We start from the raw sequence: 24,313 nt of genomic DNA, 5'->3' as shown, positions 1-24,313 counted from the left end.
TAGATAGATTAATTATAGATAGATTAAAGATAGATAGATAGATTAAAGATAGATAGATAGAGCGTAGTCGGTGGGACCGAAGAAATAGAAGGAGTATGATGGTGATGAGTAGTAGTGGCAGTAGTACAGCTAGGTGGTGTAGTTGAAGTGTGAGAGTCCACTGAAGGGGTGAAGAGAAGAAAAGCGAAGAGAAGAACGAAAGGGAGACGGAACTTATTCAGTTGATTCTGTCTCTCCTTCTTGCCTGTCCTCAGCATCCAGGACTAAGGTTGGGTCGACTTGTTCATATCTTCTTGAGGAGCTATGTAGTGTATTAGGTCTTTCATCTAACCTACTTTTCTTCCTTTCTTTCTTGGCTTTATCTCTGTCTTTCTATCTGTCATTTGCTATTTTTGAATGGTTCAGGCAATACTGCGGTGTATATGCTCTATGCTTATGCACGCATATGCGCCATCTTCAGAAAGGCTGGAGTCGAACCGTCAAGTCTCAACCCTAGTAAGCGGAGTAGATCCTTAAGAGATGTATATATACATATATATATATATACAGTATCAATGTATCTATCTATCCTTCATCTGGCTCTCTTTCATCTATCTATCTATCTTCAGTCTGTGTATCGATCTATCTATCTAATTATATACACGAACTCTCCACTTCTTCTTGTGAGATGATGGGAGAACTCCTTCCTTTTTTTCTTTCTCCTCTCTTATCCTAGTAATACTCCTTTTCTCTCTACTGTCATTATGTGAGGAATGATAAGTTGACCATGAGAAAGGGCGACGAGAAGAAACCTAGATGTGTCTGAGGGATCGAAGAGATGAGTGAGTAGAATGTCTTCTACTTTTTACTGTATCCTATCTTCTTGGCCGAGAACGATACGAAGAAGAGGAGTACCGATAAGGACAGGGTGATTAGACTTGCGGTTTGTATACGAGAAAGATGAAGATCGGTGTTCATGTCGATCTTAACAGAGTTGTCGAAAATGATAAACTTGTGTAGATCTTTCAGTAAGAGGAGAGAAGAATGAGACCGATGAATGAGTGAATGCTCTTATACCTATGGAGAGAATTTCATGCGAGGGAATACTATACTTCTGTAAACAAGACGCCGCTGCTGCTTTTTCTTACACGCAGAAGAGCTGAAGATCGAGGAATTTACGGAACGAAAGCTGGCTGTTCTTCTTGCCCAGTTCCCGGATATTATCGAAGCTATTCTTGATGACCTTCATATTCATCGGTAAGAAGTTCACAAGGCTCATTGAAGGTTTCTTTGCATCACTGGGAGTAAGAGAAAGAGACATCTCTCTGGAGTTGTATAGGAGAACCCCAATTAGAGTCGAGTCTATATCATGCTCATACGAGCTAGTTATGATATGGCGAGCTATCACAACTAGCTGGTACGAGCATGATATAGACTCGATTGTGCTTGGACAGGCGACGGCATCAAGTGAGAGGGAGAATTCCTCTTTGCTACTTGAAGGAGTTAGATTCTCTCGGTGAGAGTTCTTTACAAGAAGAAAGGAACAAGAAATTCTCTAACTTGCATAATACAGTGAGATGGAAGTAAAGAGACAGACAAACAGATAAGTAGGAACACACCTTTCGGTCAGACAAAGGAGAATGAGCGAGTTTTAGATCAGATCATTGAGAAAGAAGGCGAAGGGTGTCGAGATGGCGAGCAAGAAGGAAGTGGAGGTACTCCCTATCCGACTGTTCTATGAAAAGACATGAAAACTGAAGAGAAGGAGAGGTATAAGAAACTGAGAGATGAGAATTCTCTCTGGAAACGCTGACGGCGTCATATTAGCTCTGTTTGTCAGGCACAGATGGAAGAAATCTCAGATAGGATAGAAAGCGTTATCCCGCGTGCTGTGCATAGGCCATATCCGTTCGACCGGTGTTGTCGACATAAGACAAAGAAGATATTCGCAGGAGCGAATTCATCTTGTCACTCTCACTCCTTATGCCTGTGTCCCTGGATTTCGACAGTGACTAGTGGCAGTGGAGGGGAGTGCTAAAAAACATGTGGAGTGCGGGTGATCGTTGTCGCTACAAGAGCAGGAGAGGTCATAGGGTGTATGTACACTTGAAGCGTTGCCTGTCTCTTATGCGTCTCTTCCTGACAGGTTAGCCGAGTATATGTACAAGGTTGCCGGTGCCTTCACTGATTTCTATCAAGCATGCAAAGTGATTGGAGTTCCACAGCGATCGAGCCGTCTATTACTTTGCGAAGCGACTCGCAGAGTTCTAAAAAGATCTTTCGAGCTCTTGGGTATCAAACCTCTAGAACGCATCTAAGCACAGCGGGAAAGAACGTGATGTGCGTGCTCTGGCCTGTTAGTTCAGAGCGATAGAAGACGTTCTTCGCTAAGCGTTCACGTAGCCTCTCGCGATTTTTTCAATTAAGAGAGTGTCATGTCAGATTCTTGCTTTCTACTGTTGTGTTCTTGAAATTCTTACGGCTGGGTCTAACCACCATCGCTGACACGAAAAGAGTAAAGAGGAAGAGGTTCTTCCGGCTGTTAGAAAGTTGTTTACGCCGAAGTGTGCCGATGCGTTAATCTTTTTTTTGTGCCCCTTTCTTCATAAGAAGAGGCTTTTTGTTGTTTACGGGGAGGGAAGGAAGGGACAAACAATGACTTTGTGGATGGAGCTGGGTTGTCAGTGACAAAGCTCTCAATGGTAAGGTGACTGTACAGTCCCTACCGTTCTAAACTTCAAAACTGTCGCCGGGTACTCTGGAACAACGAGGTAAAGAGAAGAAAGAACGGATTCTGATCTTTTCCCTTTCGGTGTGGGCCGAGAAGTCAGGGATTGCCGCGAACAGAAAGGAGAATCCGAAGTGTGTGGTAGCGCGCGATCCACAGCGAAATGACACGCAGAGAACACCGCTGAAAAGGGCAGAAGCTTGAAGCACTCACAGAGCATGGTACGTGTTGGTACACGCTAACACTGTGCCGGCCCATTCATGAACTCAGCTGGCTTTTCTTTTCAAAGCAGTGAGGACTTCGCGTGTCAGTTGTATTGGCTCCAATTGTCGGACAGCGTCTGTCGGACCTTTCTAAGGAGCAGACCCTATAGGTAGGCGCGACTGATACATCCCAGTCCGCTGACAAGGAGACACAAGTAAACGCTTGTGCAGAAATCAACTTTCTCGGTCACCCTGCCGACGTGAACCCGACGGGCAACGGCGTGGTTTCCGTTCATGTGTCAGTACGAGCGGCCCCGGTACTCCTCTCTAAAACACAAACGCGATAGAAGAGTCCCATGAAAGCCTGAGGATCAGGCTTCGCCCGAGAACGACTAACCTTTAGGAAGGTTAGTTATCAGGCGTGATAGTGACGGTGGAGCAGATCTTGGAACTCGCAAATAGGCTGTGATCAACGCAGTTGTCTTCACTGACGCCACGAGGTGCGAGAAGCCTTTGCTAAATCGTGCATTCGCTACACAAAACGCACCGTCGCTGACTGCTCAGTGTTGAAGTGCTGGTACAGTATATTTAAGAATAACGCACCTACAGGGAACAGCGCAGAAGTGAGCACGGGCAGAAAGTTCAAGAAAGACAGTGGCTGTCAACCGGTCTTCGGCTGTAAATGTGGAATCTGGGGAAGCCGGTGTCGACAAGCGGACATTTCTCGGGCGACGAGGATCTAGCCCGTCACGTAGCTGACTCGCTTCTCTATAGGTGTCAGCAACCGTGGTAGCTCACCTTTAATAATGTGCGCCCTTCACGTGCTTCATCAGCTGTACTGTCTGGTCTTGGGTACCTGACCATAAGGATATCATGGAGCTGGGGTACCTTAAACTTCTCCGTGTGGTAGCTGGTTCACATTTCTACGTAGTTGTTATTTGTATTCTTGCTGTTCTGGAGTGGCGTGCAGCAAAGCCAGTGAATGAGCACCTTTACATCACGACAAGTAATACAAGAACCATAGAAGGCAAGGCAAGAGAGCACGCAACCGTTCGGGGCAAGGGCAGGTCCGTGTGCCGTTGTCCTAGACGCTGGTTATGCTCTTGCCATCACTGACTGTTCAAGTTAGCCTGGCTAGCTGTCGCGCTGAACGGAGATCATCTGGCGTGGGACCGAAGTAATTGAGTAAGCTCCGGGATCGGGGCTGGCTGCCCGGGAGACGAGCCGCCTGCAGCCGTGCTCGTACGATCCTACGTCCGGCAGGGATCGGGCAATCGTATGTGTCTTTGGTCAAAATGAGTTAGCCCGTCAGGATTTTTATTCTTCTCGGTGGATTCTCGTGCAACGCGCGTGAACACTACAGCATTGGTCACTTGTGGCAAATTGAGTCTGTCCGGGTGCACTGTACACTTGATGCTCCTCTTGTCCGTACCACGTCCTGGTAAACGAAATTGTGAAAACAAACAGATTTCGTCTTCTTTTTTCTGAAAGGATGGCTGCCTTGCCGCGGCATCCTTCGCGCGCTGGGTGTCGGCCGAGCGCCTATCTGCTTGCTCTGGGTCTGTCTGCTTGGCTTTCGAACTCTCCGTGCACCGGTAAGCTTCCCTGTTAATCAAGCATCTTGCCGGACATCTCGCCTTCGTGCTCCTGCGTGCTGGCAGGGCAGCTATATCTTGTACCAGTTAGCACGATTGATCACACGACTATGCTTTTCCCACGAGAGCGTGCTTTCCTCGCTTGGGTGCGATAGTAACTTGCCTCGCTCACAGCCCGTTAACTCTTTGCCTGACCGACTACAGTCCTTTTCCTCCGGTGTGTCCTTGCAGCGTCTTCAGCGCACGATGTCGGTCCAGAAGAAAGTTCCGGCGTCAGGTCTCTGGTTGGCAAGAAGACCTTCGCCGGAGGACCAGACGATGTCATGTTACCCTTGGGCTATGGTTTACCATTTGAGCATATTGGTGCGGTCGCACCCGAGCCTGTAGCTCCGATGCCCCAGTTCTACCCTATGCCTGTACCAATGCCCGCATCTTCCCCGCATGAACCACCATCGAAAAGTATGAACAAGCAATTAGCAGATATGCCTGCTGACCAAATAACACCAAAGTATCAGAGGAGGGAGAAGGTCATCACAACAGACGTCACATGGGTCTGTCCCGACCATTTCGCGATGGCTGGTGACGAGTGTGTAAGGTACGATCAGAAGCCAACAAAGCTGGGCTGCCGGGATGGCTGGGCGTTCGACGACTACAGCTGTAAGGGCGCAAACGTTGCTCCTCCAACCCTCGAGTGCGATCCTGGATTTGAAGAACACAACGGGGAGTGTCTTCATATCAAGGTTGCCCCGAAACACATTCTATGTCCCGTCGGATACGTTCTGTCCGAGGACACGTGCCTCCAGGAGACTACCACAAAGCCTGACCTTGTCTGCCCAGAAGGTAAGTGGTAATAGTGGGATTTTGAGCACGCGGTGGATCATTTTTTGCTGACAAACGGCTGTATGACGTGACGCCCTGTTGTTCAGTTGAGTGAGCCTCCTAACTGGATATGCCTAAGCACGAAAGTTTATACGAGCTATCGGACAGATCAGTTTGTGTGAGATCCACAGCGCGCTCGGTTTGTCCGTGTGTGTGTCTATATAACTTGTAGGTACCTTTTTCTCAAATGACGAATGCGTGAAACCGACTTCGTTTGATCCCACCGGGTCATGCCCACCGGGATTCGAGCTTTTTCAGAATCACTGCCGCCGTGAGATACTCCAGCCAAGTACAGGAAAGTGTCCTCCCGGGATGACTCCCTCCGGAAACAACAGTTGCATTCACCAACAAACGGCAGAAGCGAAGATGCAGTGCCCGAACGGGTATCAGATGGTCCAAGGGGCCTGCGTCAATCATCAGGCCGTCGCTCCAACTCTAAGCTGCCAAACGTAAGTCAAGTCAATCAGTTCGTTCTGTGGCCAAAGCTGGGGCTTCATCCATTCTTCCTGATTTCCTAGCTACACAGCAACGCAATTTCACAGTTGGCAGTTACTTGGGAGGCGTAAGTAAAAGCTCAATGAATGTCCGTACTGTCGCCTTTCTGCTTTCAGGGGGACGCTGGATCATCGGAAGTGCGTTACAACGTTTGAGAAGGAGCCAAAACTGGCGTGCCCGCCTAACGCTCGTCTGGACCACCACCAATGCATCGCCGAGCATCATGTGAAAATGACTCCTCAATGTCCTCCGAATGCCGCCTTCGACACCCGCAAACAGGTTTGCGTGAGCCCTCATCAGAAGGTGCCTCCGTCCAGGGGTTGCCCTCCGGGATATATGCCGCATGGGAAAGAACCAGTCTGCACACGCATTCAGAGCACTTCACCGGAGCTTCTATGCCCATCTGGTACAACTTTCGATCCCGTTAGGCAGATGTGTAAAGGAGTCCAAGAAGACCCGGCTCAAGTGTCATGTCCCCCCGGGACGACGCTCAGCGGTGATCAGTGCTTCTTTTCAGATACAGCTCATCCTCAGGCACTTTGCCCACCGGGATTTGTCTACAACGAAAGAGATCGCAGCTGCCAGCAGACATCGGAGCAGCCACCGCAACTGGAGTGCCCGGCAGGCTATAGCATGAGTCCCAATGGTACATGCACAAGATCTGAGACAGTCCAACAAGAACTCGCTTGTCCTCCAGGTTCCGCTTTGAAGCAGCAAGGGAAGTCAGCTGTATGCGTAGGGGAGCTTCGCATGAAGCCTCAGCCGGTCTGTCCTCCGTCCTTTGAGCCACGTTCGAATCCGGATGGTTCTTTGGCATGCTTGGGAAGGAATAGCGCACCGGCCAAGCTCAGTTGTCCTCCTGGGTTTGTCGAGAGAAATTACCAGTGTGAGAAGCAAGAACTGGGTCCTCTTAGGGCGTCTTGCCCTGTAGGTTTCATTCTGATTGATCACCAATGTGTTCAGAAGATTGAAGAGGCTCCCGTGGTCATGTGCCCGGTTGGATATAAGCTTTACAAGAATGTCTGTGTGAAACCCATGAAGACGAATCCAACACCAATATGCCCACCAGGCTTCAAGTATGATGCACTGACAGGGAAGTGTTATAAGATCGAGGTGGATTACGATATCCAAGACTCTCTCCCTCTCGAAGAGAAACCTCCAAAGAAGCCTGATGAAGCTCTACTTCCTCTCGAAGAAACCACGACGACTACTCGGCCCCCACCCGCCGCTCCGGCCCCTGCTCCTATCGCTGCTCCACCAGCCCAGTATGCAGCTCCACTGGCAGCACCAGCACCTATGATGCAACCCCAACCGACGACTGTACAAATTATTTCACAACCTGTTCCTATGCCTGCGCCGGTCGTCTATCTACCCCAACAGGCACCCCCTCCACCTATGCCCTTGCCACCTCCTCCGCCTCCTCCTCCTATGCCAGTGCCTGTCTTTATGCCCCCACCACCGCCTCCGCCCGCGAAGAAGGCAGTCCAGCATGTTCCTGTGGCCCATCATCAGACGTTTCTTGCTGTGGAGAAGGAGAAAAAGAAGAAGTGGTTTTAGAGGTCAAGCGGGAGACTGGTGGAAGTGCAAAGAAATGATCATCATGAAGATGATAGGGATGTGTCGCAAGCATATCGATAGAGATACATCGAATGAATGAACGCTGCATAGGGGGTGGTGCTGAGAGTCTCAGCGCTACTGACTGACTGACTAGGTATGATCTGTCTAATGTGTGTGGGCAACGTGCAATGCAATCTTCAGTACCCGGGTATGAATAAGAAATGTAGATGCATAACCTTTTTGTGTGATTCTGAGCGCTCAAGCTGTTTATCTCATGAAACAAACGTCCGTGTATAGAGGTAGTGTTCTCCTCCTTCCAGGGAGGAGGCTTCCTCTAAGAACCAACACTTTTGGACCTTATCCTATCAATGGATTTTCCACCCTGAAAGGAATAATAGCTCGAGTGAAAAGCTCGTCGATATGTAGGGGCGAACTGACTGAGCTCGCCTCCCTTTCTCAGTAGTAGTCGAATACTACAGTGGCTTTGCGCACCTGACCCGTGGTGACACCTTGAGGTGAAGCCTCGTCTTTGAGTTTGCACGCAAGACCTCATGCAATTTCGCTTTACCGTTTTACCTTCATAGAATAGGATTAGTAGATAGAGCCTTCTTACTTTCTGTCTCTGTCTTTGTGTTGGAAGAGAAACTGAATGTGGCCAGTCATTGAGACTTAGATGATGAAGGGGGTTTTTTTCTTGCTCAATCTTAACTGCATGCATCTGCTTAGACAGATAATGACGTCCGCTTAACTTACAACAGATGCTGCACGTCTAGGACTGGACAATAAGTAGCAAGCAGCCAGAGCGTCACGGGAGCAGTCGCGCAAGTTTATTTTAAGAAAGTCTGAGCGAACTGAAGTCTTCCTGTTGTTGCCTGGAAAGTGGTTCTAGCGAGCTCCGGTAGCCATTCCAAATGAGAGTGCGGCAAGTCGAGGGGGGAGGGAGTGAAGGGTGTCTGTCCCTTACTAGCAGTTGATTTGATAGCAAGGAGTGTTTTTCTCTTGCGTGTAAGAGTTCGTCACTGGAGTCTGTTCGTCTCTATTGAAAAGAAAGTATCGAGTCAATTACAAGGTCCAGAAGGGAAGGTAAGGTAGAAAACAACGGCACAGAGCTTTGAAGAAGGCTCAGCTAGCTACCTCTCATCATACCGGACAGAGAGATGACGTAGATGGAATGTTTTTCTCCGAAGCTTTTCGGCAGTCACAACAAGAGACTTTCTTGACATACACCGAGGTCCCTAGATAGATCTTCACATACGAAATGAGATGATACTACATTCACTTTCATGTCAATAGTAGGTGTATATAGACTATGTATATGAACATATATATATATAGTTAAACTTAGACCACATGTCTTTTAGTTGGTTGGCTTGTTCTCGGTTCTCTTTGAGTTAGGCAGGGAGAGTTAGAGCAACTCGACAGAGATTCCCAAGAAGTTTACTGCATAAAGGAGGAAAAGAAAAAACACGAAGGGTGAGAAGCAATACAAGGAGAAGGAGGCACAAGGAAAGTCCAGCTGAGAGTATACCGTAGTACGTGAGGAGAGCATGGAGAGTCACGCCATCCTTGTTTTGTTGCCTTCACGTGTTTGCATGCATCATTCGGCTTATACACGGAGATGCGAGTAGATCGAGACAATGAAAAAGAGTCCATGCAAAGCTGAAGCACCTGCCTTCCTTGTAACATGTCCTCGCTGTTCATCTTAACCTCTGCGATATCTATCTCGAAGGATGAGCCTTCATTTGCCCTGTCTTCGTGTATCTCTGAACTTCATCTATTTCTCTAGCTTCCTGTCTTTCTCCTACAATGGTGGAAAGGATAGAGACATGTGAAGAGAAAGCGAAGAAGAACTTCTTCTGAACGCAAGAGCCAAGATAGTCCCTTCTTCTGGAAAAGAGCGAGTGAGTAGCCAACTCGGGCGAATACGCCAAACAAGTCTTCTGCATGCACCTTCACACATTCTGTACAAAGAGCAACTCCCAGGAGTCCCCCGCAACACATATCCATCCATGCACCTATGTTTACCTATCTATCTATCCATTTATCTATCATCTGTCTATCTACCTATACATATGTACCTATACGGGGGAGAAGAAGAAGAGCCAGAAAAGTGAAGAAGGCTTGAGTTCGAGCTTACTCGAGCTGTAGAGGCGTACTTAAACCTGACACCATGGTTGTATGAGCTACCCCAACGTGCTGTATATACACCCGAGAAACAGAACAAAACAAAGAGACAGAGAAGTGAACAGAGAGAAAAGACACCCTCATTTTCCTGCGCCTCAGTCTTCCCCCGTTCAGCGCCTTCAAACTGCGAATATGAGAAGGAATGCAATCAGATCGTCCGTGAATGATAGATAAGATCTCCTTGTATGTGAATCGCAAAGAGACTGCGGTGGTGATTCTATAAGAAGCATGAGAGATAGACATCTCTCTCCAGCCTTTCTCTAACTGCCACTACAGCATTTCAGCCTTCTGAGAGCTGGCGAACATGTATGTATGCATATGTATGTATGTGTATGTATGTATGAATATGTATGTATGTATATGCATGTATGTATATGTATGTAGGAATGAACATGTGTGTACGCATATATGCATATGCACCTAGAGTAGATTGTAGCTGATCGTTAGTATCATCCCTCCAAAAGAGACAGATCTTCCTTCCTGAAACCACTAGGACTACCAAATGAACGCACATACAGAGAGCGACAAAGCGAAAGAAAGAGGGAGAAAGAGGGAGAGAGAAACTCACCTTAATGAATTCAATGAGAATGTGTTCTTTACATTCATCTTCAAAGCGCATAAGGACTGAGCGAGATGTGAGAACAACATCCAGTGGTGTATATCCTCTCTGGAGAAGTACAGCGGCGATGTCGTGTGCTTCTCTCCACTTCCCTTGTAGACAGTGAAGTAACATATTCCTCACAGCCTCTGGAGGAGGGTTATCACACACCTATACACACGTATACACGGACAGACAGATAAAACAGAAGAAGCAGAAGAAGAAAATGAAGCGGGGGATGAAGAGAAAAAGAAGAAGAAGAACCGAGACGTGGGGTGAGCGAAGAAGAGGAAATGTGAAGAAGAGGAAGATACCAAGAGATTGTAAGGGAGGGCAGGTATACAGAGGATACATCGATTACAGAGAGGAAAATTGGAGATATACAAATTAAAGGTAGATAGATACATAGGACTTGTCTGGAAGAGAAGAAGAGGGAGAAAGAGACGATTTGCCTCCATGATGTAAAGAAGAAGGCTGCATTGACTTCAGAAACAAGACAGAGGGAAGCTCCTGAGACGTTCAGACTGAATCCTTTTACGCTTAAGGAAAAGAAAAGAAGAGAGAATGCAATGAGTTGGGGTAGCTATACACATATATGGATATAGAAAGATAGATAGACGGAGAGATCGGTTCCTGTTAGGTGAACACGTATCTGTCTCTCGATATCGATAGCTTCGAGATTACGACGAGATTGATGATACCTTTCGGCTGTGTAAGTATAGCTAGACTGCGTGCACGATTCTACACGAAAGCGAAGAAGACGTCTGAGAATAGACACGCAAAGAAGTGTGTAAGAACGGTGATCGAAAGTCTCCATACTTGTCGACCTACGAGAGGGAAATACAGGGAGGAGATACCCATGCAATTCTTATATATCGATACATAGAGACAGACAGACAGGTACTACGACAGCCGGCGTGTATGAAGGAAGAAAAGAGTAAGATGATGGGTAAAGGAGATGTGTACGCGCACCAGAGAAAGGACAAGAGAAGACAATTCTGAGAAAGCAGAGATGATAGAGATTGCATGCATGTGCACATATGTATATATAGACAAAACACGCTGTAGAGACTAACACATGTATACACAGATATACGTCTATGTATTCGTATGTGCATATACATACATACACAGAGGCACAAATAGACAAGAGAGAAGAGAGGGAGATGTCTATATGAAGGTAGGGATGTACAAGACAATGGCCATACTCATGTGTATACATTCATATCAGTATATATGCACATATACATAGATGCATGTGTGTGTATCTGTGAGACATACTTTTTCGACATTCTGACGGTTGACAATCCCAAAGGCCGAGACAGTTGACTGTAGATTATTAAGAGCATTTCTCATGTCTCCATCCGCTGAGAAGATGATCGCCTCCATACCATCATCTGTATACTCAATCTTTTCCATGAGACACACATGTCTCAGTCTTCTTACAAGCTACAAAGAAAGAAACACACGTAAGACAGACAGAGAGATAACGCAGACACAGGAGAGACAGAGAGAGAGACAAGGGAAGAAAGAAAAAGGACTGGAACTCGATATGTGTATCTATATACAGATGTATGCTTATACATGAGAACAGATCTAACTGACCTACATCATGATGGTTAATAGTAATAGGTTCGGTTCATCGTCACAGTGCCCGCAGATATACACAGAGATTGACAGACTGGTCAAAGGTAGGATGATTGAGAATAGATAGATAGATAGACAGATTAAAGATAGATAAAAGCAACATGGAGAAACACATATGAAAGGTTGAGTCGATGTGCCTGAGGTCCTGAGCATGCTGATGATGATGAGGAAATTCGCGTGGTGTAAGAGACAAGAGAGAAAGATCCGAAAAAATAAGAGAGTGTATACACGGCAAAGAGCACCCATGCACGCATGCATGCATGCGAGAGAAAGAGAGAGGGAAACGGAGAGAGAGAAGGGGAGAGAAGAACAGGAAAGAAAGAGTGAAAGAATGAAAGGACGAGAGGTAGATAGATGAATAGATCTACAGATCCCAAGATAGATAGAGAGAAAGCTTTGTTTGATTGAAGAAGACATGGGATTGGTTTGTTCTTTACCTGTGTATCGTCGAGTTTCCTAAACCTCAGGATGGCACACCTCGATTGAATAGGCTCGATCACAGAGGAAGAAGAATTACACGCCAATGCAAAGCGAGTTGTGTCGCTATATTGCTCCATGATTCTTCTTAGGGCCTACACAAGAAGAAAGAAAAAGAAAGAGGTAAGACAGAATGAGAAAAAGAAAGAAAGAAAGACGACACGAGGAGTAAAGCAAAACAACCCTACATTTTCTTGTGACGTGCGTCATAGTCATCAGAAGACACCTGAGGGAGTAAGGGAGAAGAGCGAGAGAAGCAGAAAGGAGAGACAAGGAGAGTAGCTGTGTTACTGTAGAGTTAAGAAGAACACGAAGAATATGATTCGATAGGGAGATGATATGACATGAAAGTAGATGGATGAGAAGATAGACGGGAGAGACAAAGAGAGATGACTTACTAGTCAGATCGTATGAAATAAGTGAACGACGAGTAGACAGACATATGTAAGAGGGAAAGGGAAAGCATGGAGGGTAATAGTAGATTCTTCTAGATAGATAGATAGACCTCCATCTCCATCTCTGTCTTTATCTGTGTGTTCTTCAGCAAGCAAGACATGTGGGTTTTCTTTCCAGGGTGTACATACAGACATGACTTGTATGTGGGGCCAGACGGATGAGGGTGGATGTCTGTCTGCATGCACCTCCCTCTAGAGGCAAAGGCCTCACAGTTTGTCATAAGATACATCAACCACCTAGATCCTACGAATGACATGGAACTGAAGAAGCGTGAGTATATATATACATGGTCCATGTTCTATCTATATACATATGTATATATACATAGAGATGTGTGTAGAGATGTCTATCATTTGTATAGGGAGGAGGTGATCCCCGACCTGTTGAGCGGCCTCGGTCATGGAATCGACTTCATCGAGTATGATAATTTTATGCCGCCCTGGAGGTAGATCTCTCTTCTCCTTAGCAAAACTCTTCACTTTCTCTCTTATCACATCAATCCCTCTAGAAAGAAAGAAAGAGATAAGAACGAAAGAGTGAGAGAGAAAGAAAGAAGGAAAGGAGTAAAAGAAAGACAGAAAGTGTACTGTCTCCCTGTTTCCTCTTCTCCTCGTTGTCTCGAGGGAAACTTGCAGAGAGAGAGGAAAGAAAAAACACCCTAGAGAGGGAAATGAGCGCCACAGCATGCATAACGCAACTCGTCGAGCACAGAGAACAGAAATAGAGAGATGAAGAATAGATATATAGAGAGATTGAAGACATACAAATAGATAGACAGGTAGAGAGATAGATAGAAAACTATTTTGCAGTCTCAATGCTGTATAAACCCTTTAAGAGATCTATTTATCTACCTTTCTATATAGTAGGAAGATAGAAGGAAACCATCCGCCTGGATAGAGACTGAGAAAGACACGAGACTGAAAGTGAGGGAAAATTATCCTTCCTTGTCAGCCTATCTAAAAGAGAAAGGAAAAAAAGAGATTGAAGAATCTCTCTCTTTCTTTCTCTCAAGTTGCAAACAACTTTAACTGAGCCACGAGAGAAAGAGATGGGGAGAAGGAAGTCGAGAAATCTGTCAGAGCCTTCAATCCTTCGCTCCCTGGAATGCATGCATACCTCGCATCTGAAGCGTTGAGTTCGATAGTGCAGCTTCTCCATCTATTCTGAAGTAGCTGTCTCGATAAACACAAAACACTCGAGGTTTTGCCTGTCCCTGGAGGACCCTGGGAAAGAAAGGAAAAGAAAGAGAAGAAGAGCTACCGCGATACACAAGCACCGGGAAATTTAGGTGTACATACACCTCCTTGTTGTTGGCCTAGCCCCGGGGTTGATGACTGTCGTGCGAAAAGAAAGAAAGCAAGAGCGACGAAGACAGCGAAACACAAAGAGAGAGAAAAAGCAACAGAGAAAGAAAGAAAGAAAGAAATACTTGGTTGAGGTGTTAGAATGAAGCTATTTGTATGTCAGAGGTAGAGATGGTGGTGTACGTACAGCCAGCATAAGATGAGGCATATTGCCTTCTCTAGCAATGATCTTGAGTCTTCTTAAAACTTCCTCATTCCCTACAACATCGTCAAGAGACTCTGGTCGATACTTCTCAATCCAGATAGAGTCAAATAAACTTCCGTTCCCTGAGGAGGATGCATCGCTCTTTCCTGTAGATGCTTTTCTCTCTTCCTTATCTTCTGGAGAATCTTTCTTCTCTGCACCCTCAGACATAGAAGATGATGAAGAGGACCGTCTATCTTCATCTCTCCCATTGCAGTCCAGATTCTCTACGTCAATTGGCTCCATGGTGTCGGGGGTGGAGACAGAGACAACAAGAAACAGAGAAGAGAAGAAGAACAAAGAAGAAAGAAAAGAGGAAGGCAAGAGAAGATGATGAGGATAAAAAGGAAGCGGAGGGGAGGAGTGGGGTGACAGAGAGTGGAGAAAGGAAAAAAGAAATGATTTAGTCAAAGCTAGCAGCTCAATGAAGATGACGGAAAAAAGAGAGAGAAGTCTGTCTTGTTGAAGAGGAGGGAGTCGGCATTCGTCTGGGACAGAAAGATTCTGAGCCTTCTTCTCTACTTCTCTTTTTCGCTTTGTCTCGTTCTTCTCTTTTGCACCTATCTATCTACCTAGATATCCGGCTAGCTATTCTTAACAACAGAAAGAAAAGAGAGAGTAAGAACGTCCATACGAGTTCACGATGTGCACATCGTTCTTCGAAGACAAAGCCTAAAGACTGTATCCCCTCTCTTTCCTTTCTTTCCTAGATCAAAGGAGACAGAGAGTGGTAGAACAAGAAGAGATCCTGACGATGGTGAGGCAGAAGAACTTCATCTGCCTGTAGAGAGAAGTACAGCAGTCTTGAATTAGGAGGGTCGAGCTAGAAAGACGGAAGAGGAAGAAAGGATTGCAGGAGAACAAGAGGAAAGATGACCGACCACAGATGGCCGGTGGAGAGAACTCTCTCTCCTCTGTAGTTGCTGAGAAAGAGAAGAGGATAAGACCTATACAGAAAAGATGCAAGGCGTTTATAAGCTCTCCTTGGAGTGGGAATCGATTGTGATAGAAGCAGGGGGAGAAGGAAGGCCCCGGTGTTCCTGAAAGATGAGAAGTAGATAGGAAGATAGCGAAAAAGGATGGGGTTGAGTGAGAAAGACAGATACAAAGAATGGGGCTCTTAAGCTGACGTCAAGGCTCCTAGCTTACACACGGGAAAAAGGCACAACATCTCCCTCTTTTTTTCTCTCTTCTTTATTCCCTACTGCATGCATGCAACCTCCAAAGGAAGGACAGAAGAGATCGAAAGAAAGAGAAAAACAGAAAACCCGAGCAGAGAAAACAACCGAAAGAGAATTCCTTCGAATCCAGGAAGGAGGCTGCACCTCAAAGACCTAGAGGTGGGCCGGCACAAGACTACGACAAAGCGAAGAGAAAGGTGACATGACAGAAATACGTGAGGAAAGACGAAGACAGGACGCGAGGTCTATTCGAGGCAAGGATGGAGATGAGGTGAAGTAAGGAAACGTCCGCTAGTAAATTCTCAGAAGAGGAGAGATGAGGGCTGTGAGGACGGTGTGCTGTCCACCAGGGCAACACGCGAAAAAACGAGAGACCGACTCAGTGACGGATGTACGAGGCAGCTCCTTATCCTTTTTTCTTGCCGTGCTTCATGTCTCGATTTGATCTCTTACCTCAGCCTTGCATGCAAAGACCGATTTCCCTCTGTAGGGGGACAGCAAAAGTAGCGAATGACGGAGAGCCCGCAGTTGGCGACAGGACGAACTCAAAGCAAGACCAAGGAAAAGGTAACCCCTCATTCAGCGAAGACACACATGAAGGTGTTCGTAACAAAGAGAGATTCTGCTATACAATCGTTTGATTCTAGCTACGGAGCTCAGAAAGTCATCTGCGGTCTAAACGAGGCCTCAAAGAACGGGTCCGGCTTATATACAAAGACGCCCCCTGTAGCGAAAAATCTGAAGTGTATGTACACCGTGTTGGTACACCAACGCCCCCACTACCACCCCCCCCAACACGCCCTCCCTCCTCCCACCAATTAATGGGTAGATAGGGTGGTTCTGCTGCCCTCCTTGTCAAGGGTCGGTGGTTGGCGGGTTCTGCTGCCTCTCTACTTGTTGTTTTACTCGGCACTGTGAAAATTGCAAATAGCTCTTTCTTTTTAGCTTCACCCTCTTCGTTAATGTTGATTATAAGGATGGATGGAAGGATGAATGCTCAGTCAGCAGGAGAGTGAGTGTGTGATGGATTGGTGAGGGCCACTACTACTGCGAGGCGACGACGACGACGACACGGGCCTGGCTGCGGGTGTGGCGATAGCGCGCGCGCGCAAGATTACGGCGAGAGGAGGAGGGAGAAAGCAGTGGCAGGAAAAAAAGGCAGGAGGAGGAGGAAGATGAGCAGCAGCAGCGTGAGGAGGAGGAGGAGGATGCTTTCTCAAGTGTAGGGGAGGACGACGAGGAAGAACCAGCTCTGTTTCTCTCGGTTTCTTCGTCCCTCGAGAGACTTTCTCTTTTTCTTTTGTTTTTGTGAGAAACCTTCTTTTGCTCTGTTCTCTGTGGTAATGATGTTGATGGTGAGTGGTGTATCCGATTGAATGAGAGGGGCCTTTCTCACTCTCGCTTCATATCATTCTTTTCGATTCCGCCTTATCTTTAGCGACAACAAGGGGAGGGGGGAGAGGAGAACCATTGTCATTTCTTTCTCCTCTTTTTACCAACTAGATACTTTACTGCGTCGTCTTCCTTTCTGTCTTTTCTTCGGACTCTCATCGAAAGGCAGGGTTTCTCTTCCCATACAGGATTTCCTGCTGTCTCTAGAGAAGAGAATCAGAGAGGACCTCAGGCAGATCTCTCATCGTTCTTTCATTCCTTCTTCTTCTCCCAAACCTAGCGGGAAAAGGAAATAGATAGATAGATAGGTAAACATCGCTTTTTAGCCTTCTGCTCATTCCGGCGCTTTCTGTGCTCTACGTCTCATTTTCTTGATCTCTGAAAGCCGAACGATTGGCCCTAGGGTCGGAGAGGTCAAGAGGCGAGAGGGCTGTCCACTTTCGTTTGTTTCTTCTTTCCGTTCTCAAGAGAAACAGAAGAAAAGACGTTTTTCTCTTTTTACATGGGGCATCTGTCTAGCAAACCAGTCACCGCATCGTCGCCACAATGGAAGAAATGCGAGGTAAGGGTTGCGGGCGAGTCCACCTCACAGCCATTCCTCCTTCACTCTCTCTTCTTTCATTAGGAAGGGAGAGAAGAGAGAGAGACAGATAGATAGACAGGTAGAGGAGTTGCTGTGTTTTAGTTTGCTAGGGGATGTACTCTGTGTTTATTTCACGCTTCTTTTTTCTTGTCGACTTTTCAGAGACTCATTAAGGCTACAGGTTCACTTCTGTCTGAGGAGAAAGAAGACAGATTGTAGTTAAGGGCGCCACGCTGCTTTTCTCCATGATAGCTTACTGACGGGCTTAGGGATAGCATGAATACACCATACTCTTTCGTCATCTGGTTTGTAACTAGAAAGAATACCGGAAATGAAAGGGATTTAGGGAACTTCAGTCGTGAGGGGGATTCTTTTTCGTCTATCTTTTCTCTGTTTCTTTCTGTCCCGATCTCTCGGTCTATCTCCATACTTCATCCAGTCCCAGCAGTGATACAGTTATCTTTTATATCCATGTCGTAGTGGATTGTGTTTTTCTTTTCAAGGGAGATGTCTTATTATGATCTTCTTTACCTTCACGTGGTTGGGGTGTATGTACACCCGAGGAGTCTCTTAACTGTAAGAGTTCTATGGAAGTTACCTCGTTTCTATGTATCTCTTTCCTCCCTCCTCTTCTCTGTCATCGGGCGATGGTCAGTTTGGGGGCGGTGTCTGTCTTTCAAGAGTAGCAAGAAGTCTCGAATACCTCGTAGATGTAAGATCTCTCCTTCCATGTTTCTTTCTGTCTTTCTCAAGTGATCCACACATCATCTTTCTTCGGCTCTTCTCTCGTCTCACAGTTTGATTCCTTTCATCTTCCAGTAGAGAGACAGCGTTTCTTCTCATTTCTCTTCATTTGTAGCGCCAGATTGATAGGTCTTTCGTCTTATTCTTTTAGCGGGGAGAAAGAGTAGAGGTCTCCTGGTATAAGGTCTTCGTGCGGTTTCACAAGGATGAATGGGCGCTGCTTGAAGTCTTTCGTCTCTTTGTATGGGGGGGTGGTAGCTACGCTCTGTTTCTTCTCTTTCCTCATATGTTCCGTGTATCGAAGGGATATTTTCTTTTCAAGGTCCTTTCTCTCTTTTCCGAACGGCCCCTTGTATTCATCTTTCTTCTCTTCATCTCTTTCATCCTCCTTCGCCCCTCCTCAGCATGTCTTTCTCTTCTTTCTATCAATCACGAAGACACTGACTGTATCTCCGTTGTTTTTTCCTTTCCTTTGTTTCTCCGTTCTTTTTCTCTTCAGCAATGCTTGACTCCCTCATGGGAAGGGATCGCAATGAGTGTGGAAAGGGCAATAGAGGCGATTTTCGAGACGATGATGTAGGTCTTTCGTCTTCCTCTTGTCTTGTCCTCTTTTCTCTTTCTTTCTCGCATTTCGCATCCTTCCGATTCCCTTTTCATGATGGATTTTTGTAAAATGTTCCGCTTCCTGATCTGATCAAGTGACGCGGGGTCTTCACTCTCGGGTGTATGTACACCTGTGTTGAGACCTCATGAGGTCAATGTAGTACCAGGCGGGCTTACGATTCGAAGAAGTTCAGCTTCTGAAGGTTTTCTCACGTCTTCCTTTCCCTTTCTGTCTTGGGTTCTTTCTCTCTGTGTGTTTTCTCCGTAGGTTTGTAAATACTTTCTTTTAGACTACTGTCCTCACGATCTATTTCCCAATACGAGAAGCGATCTAGGGCCGTAAGTAACCAATGAGAATTCAATCCTCCTTTCTTTTCTGCTTCTTTCCGTTTCGCGCCTTTCTTCTTTCTCTTCTACTTCTCCGCTTTTTTCTTTCTCTTTCCTCGTTCTCTTCTACTTCTCTTCTTCACGGGATTCTATTTTCTCTAGTACTCCTTATAGAGTTAGAGGTGTATGTAGGTCCATGTATAGAGAGATAGATAGGCATATGATGAGGTACGTATGTACAAGATGCCACATACGAGGTTTTTTCTTTAGGATAGTTATAAATAGAATCCGGTTGAGGGAGAAGAGCTCATTTTACCCTCCTTCTCTCAATCCGATTCTCTGTGTTGATAGATATCACTGAGGTGTACGTACACCCCATGTATTCTTATCATATCGGTATTACAAATGATTGTTCGTTTTGACAAGGAAGTATTGAGAAGACTGCAGTAGTAGTCATAGGAGGAGGATTTTCGAGATCTCTCGCATCTCTCGTTCATCGCTCTTTCTTACCTGACCTCTATATATATGTATGTATAGACATGCAGATGGATAGAGTTCGATAGATATATGTATATGTCTATGTAGCTATGTGTATAGGCATGTATGTAGATGTAGTGTGTGTTTGGGTCGGTTGAGTCGACTGTGTGGGTGTATCTTCGTGCTTCTTGTCTTTCTTGCTTAGGTGTCCTAAGCAGCATCGACCTGATCTGAAGGAAGCCTTCGAACAAGATGAAAATCATAAGTATTATAAAGCTGTCTATGAACAAGAATTCAAAGGTATGTATACACGTATAAATATATATATATATAATGTATCTTTCTTCTCTCTCTTCTTACACATACATACGCAGAGAGAGAGAGAGAGAGAGTTTGTGAGATTTGAGAAAGAGTCTTTTCTGTGTCTATCACTCTGTCTCCATAGCATTATGCGATATAACACATAACCATACAGATACGTGTATGTATACATATCTATATAGGTTCATGTGCGGTGTATGTAGAAGTTTGTTCCTAGGTTGGAGTTGCTTTTTCGTGTTTGGTGTGTACTACTTTTCGTGTTTTCGTATGGGTGTCTGCGCTGCATGTGTATATACACCGCGTGTGTACATACATAATCTTCTATAGCGATGGATGGATGTCTATCTTCGTACCAATGTATGTAGATGTTATGGGGTGTGTTCTCTATAACGGTAAGATATCTACAGATGTATGTATATCTCTCTATATATATATATATATGGTTGTATGGAGGGAACGTGTTTGGTTACCGCGTCCTCTCTCTTTTTTTCCTAGTAGATCTCCTTTCGTTGTATGTTTTCTGTAGGCATATGTACGTGTAGAGGTGGTTGATGTGTACGTATGGTTCATATCTGTCTCGGTAGAGAAGAGAAGGTCATTCACTCCGAGCAACATAGACCCAGGTCTTTATCTATCTATCAATTTCTCTTTGTATTTCTTCTTTCTTTTGCTTTTTCTTCGTTCTCAGCTTGCCTTGAGCGTTTAGTCGCCCAGATGGAAAGCCGTATTAGGAGAGTTCAGCAGAGAATCGATGCAAACAACAGTAACTCTGAGGTCGATAAAGAAACCGGAGAAAAGTAAGCTCGAAAAAATGGTCTTTCTCTCGCCTTCTCTCTCTCAGTCTCATCTCTTTGTTGGTCTAGATCTCTTCAGATCTTGGCAGGAAGAAGGGCTACTACAAGGGACAGAGACAGAGGCATTTCTCTTTTGCCCTCTCTCTGTCTAGATATCGATACGCTATGTATATGGTATATGTATGGGTGAGGGGGTCTAGCCAGCTAGATAATAGATAGAGATGTTTTCATTGAGCAAGAGAGAGAAGAGGAATCTGCCCTATATGTCTATGGATACGTCGTCATCTATACATATGATCTATGGTTGAAGGTGTCGCGTTGAAGAGACAGACGTTTTCTGTTCGTGGTCTATCTCGAGACATCAAGCGTGAGTAGGAGTAGATAGAGAGGATATGGAAGGAAAGGGGCCTCAAGATCCTTCGTGTCTCCTATCAAGATAGAAAGCTTGTTCTTTCTTCAGGAACATCGCTGCTGCTGTTCTCTCAGTTGAAGTGTGTGTATGTACACCCTTTTTTCTCCTCTTCATTCTCTCATGTTGTGTTTGTCTCAGAATCACGAAGATCAACACGAAAATCTCTGAGCTTCTTAAGAAACAAGATGAAGCAGGAGCTAAGGTATGCCTCATTTCTCTCTCTTCATCTATCTGTTTGTATCTGGATGTGCGATGTATGCGTGTCTGTCTGTCTGGATATGCATGGGGGCGGATGCTTATCTCAAGTCACAGGGAAGAGAAGAAAAAAAAAACCGCACAAAGAAGGCTCTTCCTACTCTTTGACGGAAAAGATATTTCAGTGTCTTTATGTACAGAAGTCCTCGCTTTGTTGTCCAACTAATGGAAGAAGAAAGCTCGTATGTAAATAGACAGGTAGATAGATAGATAGGTCTTCGAAGTTAGATAGATATCTGAGCTTCTTTCCGGTATACATGACTGTGTCAGTAGTATCTCGTTTGCAAGGAGTGAAGAGAACGGAAGGATGGAAAGAGGAGGAGAAGAGAGATTTGGCGGCGTGTGTGAGAAGGTCAACTGGTACGAAGACTTCGGTAGAACCGCGTGCGATGAAATCGGATGAGTCTGGTGCGCGTGATGTATATGTATATATAGGTATCGTTTTCAAGGCAGATAGGAGTCGAGTAGAGACTTCCCGGTCATTAATTGTTTTCTTCTCCCTCGCCTTGGTGATGAGTATCTCTTTGGTTGGCCTTTGCACACAAGGAGGAGAAACAGTTACTAGGTGCGGTGTACATACACCTCAGGAAAGAGTCCTTCAAGTGGATCTTCTTCTCGTGCTTGTTGTAGATGACTGAGATGTCTCGCTTGAAATGTTTTTTTCTTTCAGCCTGTGTCTTCATCTTTCTTTTTCTCCTCTTAGTCTCGCTGCCTTCCACTCCCTTTTCTACCCGTCTCGTCTCTCTCTTGTCTCCTCCATGCACATGTGACGTTTCATTGATTCGAGAACAACACGGAGATGTTCTATGACTTCGTTTTTCTTTCGTGAATCTTATCCACTCTTTCTTCTTGTTGTCTCTGTCTCTCTCTTTCTGTCGCTGTGAGTTTATATATATCGTTTCCTCCCTCTCTGTGTCGATATATCTCTGTATGTACGTCTGTATGTTTGCATTGTTTACTCCTCCCTCCGTCTCTTTCTTCCTCACACAGGGAGATATGGATGCAGCAGAGAAGATCAATGAGGAGGTAGCTCAACTGCAGAAAGAAGTTCAGAGACTGAAGAATCCTCATGCCGATATAGGCCTCTTGAGAGAGAGCCAACTACGGGTTCGTCCGCTACAATTCTCCCAAGTATATACACCTCAATCAATCTCGAAACTGACTCAGTCAATCACTCCAACTCTCCTTACTATTCCTTCTACTACCCCCTCTACAAGACATCCTTCTCTCTTTCTACTTCCCTCTATGTAGAAGATCTTCCTTTCTCTTTCTCACTATTACTGATGGTTCCTGCTCCTCTGTCTTTGTTCTTCGATCACCTTCGTTCTTCCCCGTTGTATTGTATCCTCTCATCATCTTCACATCCTGTCTCGCAAGAGCGGCGCGTTTCTCTTGCTTCCTCTGTATGTGGCTATCGCTATGTAGATGTATCTCTGTCTCGATGGTGTTGTCGATTCTCTTTTTTCTTGTGTATGAGTGATTGTGAAGATGAGGCTGCATGAGCGATTCTTCACCCTTCTACGGCTCATCTCAAGTCCTAAGAGATGTGTTTGCAATGATGTGGATTCTTGCTTTCTTTCTTCATCCTCTTCTCGAGCTGTTCATACGGGTCTAAAGTCGGGTGTTCCTTCGGTCTAGCCTTTCTCACTGTCACTCTCTTTGTCTCTCTCTCTCTGTGTAGTGTAGAGTGATCCGCCGGCTGCGCACAGTTGCTACCATAGTCCTTCTGTGCTTTCTTATTCAATGCATTTGCACAACCCCGAAGAACAAGATGAAAGGAGATTTAGGAGACACCTTGATTTATTGCATGCATGCATGCTGGGACTTCTCTTGGTGTCTTCTTTGGATGGGAAGACGTAGAAGAAATGTAGATAGGCGAGGGGTGTAACTACGGAAGACTTTTCTTCTTTTCTCATCATCCTTATTCCGACTGTAGTGCACCCATAGGAAGAAGGTGAAGTCCTTTTCGAAGGATGTATCGATTGTCGTTGATGGGAGAGAGAATCATTCATACCACATACAGGTCGATACCATTCATTACGTAGATAGATAGATCGAAGATAAAACGTAGGCCGAAAATAGAGATACTCAGTCAGGCAGAGTTCGGCCAGAGTGTCATTTCCCTTCTTTCTTTCCTGATAGAAATACAGATTGGTAGATGAAAGATTCATTTATGTGACCTGCGTACATATGTGGTGAGGTGGGAACGAGAAGTTTCAGGTTCTCTCTATCCTTTAGGTGTGTCTATCGTCTGTTTGTCTATATCTATTGTATATGGGTGCATATGCGTATGTATGTCCCCCCCTCTATATCCGTAGACACGATGAAGCCACCACGTCCATGTCTGTATCGGCCGAGAGAGAGAGGGAGAGAGGCATGGATCTCTTTCGTGTTTCTCTCTCTTTCTTTTTCCTTTGTAGGTGTGTGCAGTCTGTGGAGCTCTCCAGAGCGCAGGGGATGCCCTCTGTCGCTTCGAGAGTCATGCGAGTGGGAAGCAGCATCGAGGCTTTGAGAAGATTCGAGGGTCTTTAGCTGAGCTGACGAAGACTGAAGCGGCTCGTATTGTGTTTATAAATAAGCATCCTCTAGCTCAGCAGCAGAGTGGTCACCACCACTATAAAGATCATCATCACAGCATGAGTGGTAGACATTCTTCTTCTTCTGGCTCATCATCTTCATCTTCCTCTTCTTATCATAATAGCAACCATGGGAGTTACAGCAGTAGGGGGGGGGGAGATGGCCGACGAGGAGGAGGAGACACAGGAGATGGTAGAGGAGGAGGAGGTGGTGGTGGTGGAGGTTACTATTCAAGAGGGGGAGGTGAGAGAGATTCTTATCATTATCAGCATCATCGTGTTCGAGGTGGGGGTGGTGGAGA

At 45.6% G+C, this 24,313-nt stretch overlaps 4 protein-coding genes across 4 annotated transcripts in view; 3 read left to right on the top strand and 1 right to left on the bottom strand.

The window, feature by feature from the left end:
• Positions 1-22: 22 nt before the first annotated feature.
• On the top strand, positions 23-2,686 carry CSUI_001216 (arginyl-trna). Its single transcript, XM_068061422.1, has 3 exons — positions 23-495; positions 1,134-1,236; positions 2,126-2,686. The coding sequence occupies exons 1-3, from the start codon at positions 423-425 to the stop codon at positions 2,295-2,297; spliced, it is 348 nt and encodes a 115-aa protein (XP_067926624.1). The 5' UTR covers positions 23-422; the 3' UTR covers positions 2,298-2,686.
• A 1,716-nt stretch (positions 2,687-4,402) lies between these two features.
• CSUI_001215 (oocyst wall protein) lies at positions 4,403-7,436 on the top strand (the record flags this gene model as incomplete). Its single annotated transcript, XM_068061421.1, has 4 exons — positions 4,403-4,505; positions 4,737-5,345; positions 5,557-5,833; positions 5,996-7,436. 4 exons carry the CDS (start codon positions 4,403-4,405, stop codon positions 7,434-7,436), a joined length of 2,430 nt encoding a protein of 809 aa, XP_067926623.1.
• Positions 7,437-8,756: 1,320 nt separating this feature from the next.
• Positions 8,757-15,909, bottom strand: CSUI_001214 (replication factor c subunit). The gene is made up of 8 exons (XM_068061420.1): positions 14,290-15,909; positions 13,915-14,021; positions 13,179-13,302; positions 12,303-12,437; positions 11,500-11,667; positions 10,189-10,389; positions 9,574-9,632; positions 8,757-8,876 (listed from the first exon to the last, which is right to left on the bottom strand). The coding sequence occupies exons 1-8, from the start codon at positions 14,590-14,592 to the stop codon at positions 8,828-8,830; spliced, it is 1,146 nt and encodes a 381-aa protein (XP_067926622.1). The 5' UTR covers positions 14,593-15,909; the 3' UTR covers positions 8,757-8,827.
• Positions 15,910-16,245: 336 nt separating this feature from the next.
• The window catches only part of CSUI_001213 (uncharacterized protein), a 20,325-nt gene continuing 12,257 nt past the window's right edge, over positions 16,246-24,313 (top strand). Inside the window, exons 1-8 of the mRNA XM_068061419.1 lie at positions 16,246-17,481; positions 18,746-18,822; positions 19,118-19,188; positions 19,859-19,953; positions 20,663-20,771; positions 21,319-21,382; positions 22,426-22,566; positions 23,856-24,313. The exon at positions 23,856-24,313 is cut by the window's right edge and continues 6,050 nt beyond it. The gene's annotated coding sequence lies outside the window, so the exon portion shown is untranslated. The remainder of the gene's footprint in view (positions 17,482-18,745; positions 18,823-19,117; positions 19,189-19,858; positions 19,954-20,662; positions 20,772-21,318; positions 21,383-22,425; positions 22,567-23,855) is intronic.

The sequence above is a fragment of the Cystoisospora suis genome (genome assembly GCF_002600585.1).
Source record: "Cystoisospora suis strain Wien I chromosome Unknown contig_477, whole genome shotgun sequence".
Lineage (NCBI taxonomy): Eukaryota > Apicomplexa > Conoidasida > Eucoccidiorida > Sarcocystidae > Cystoisospora > Cystoisospora suis.
The sequence above is the reverse complement of the archived record's forward strand: the minus strand, read 5'-3'. Positions and strand labels throughout refer to the sequence as shown.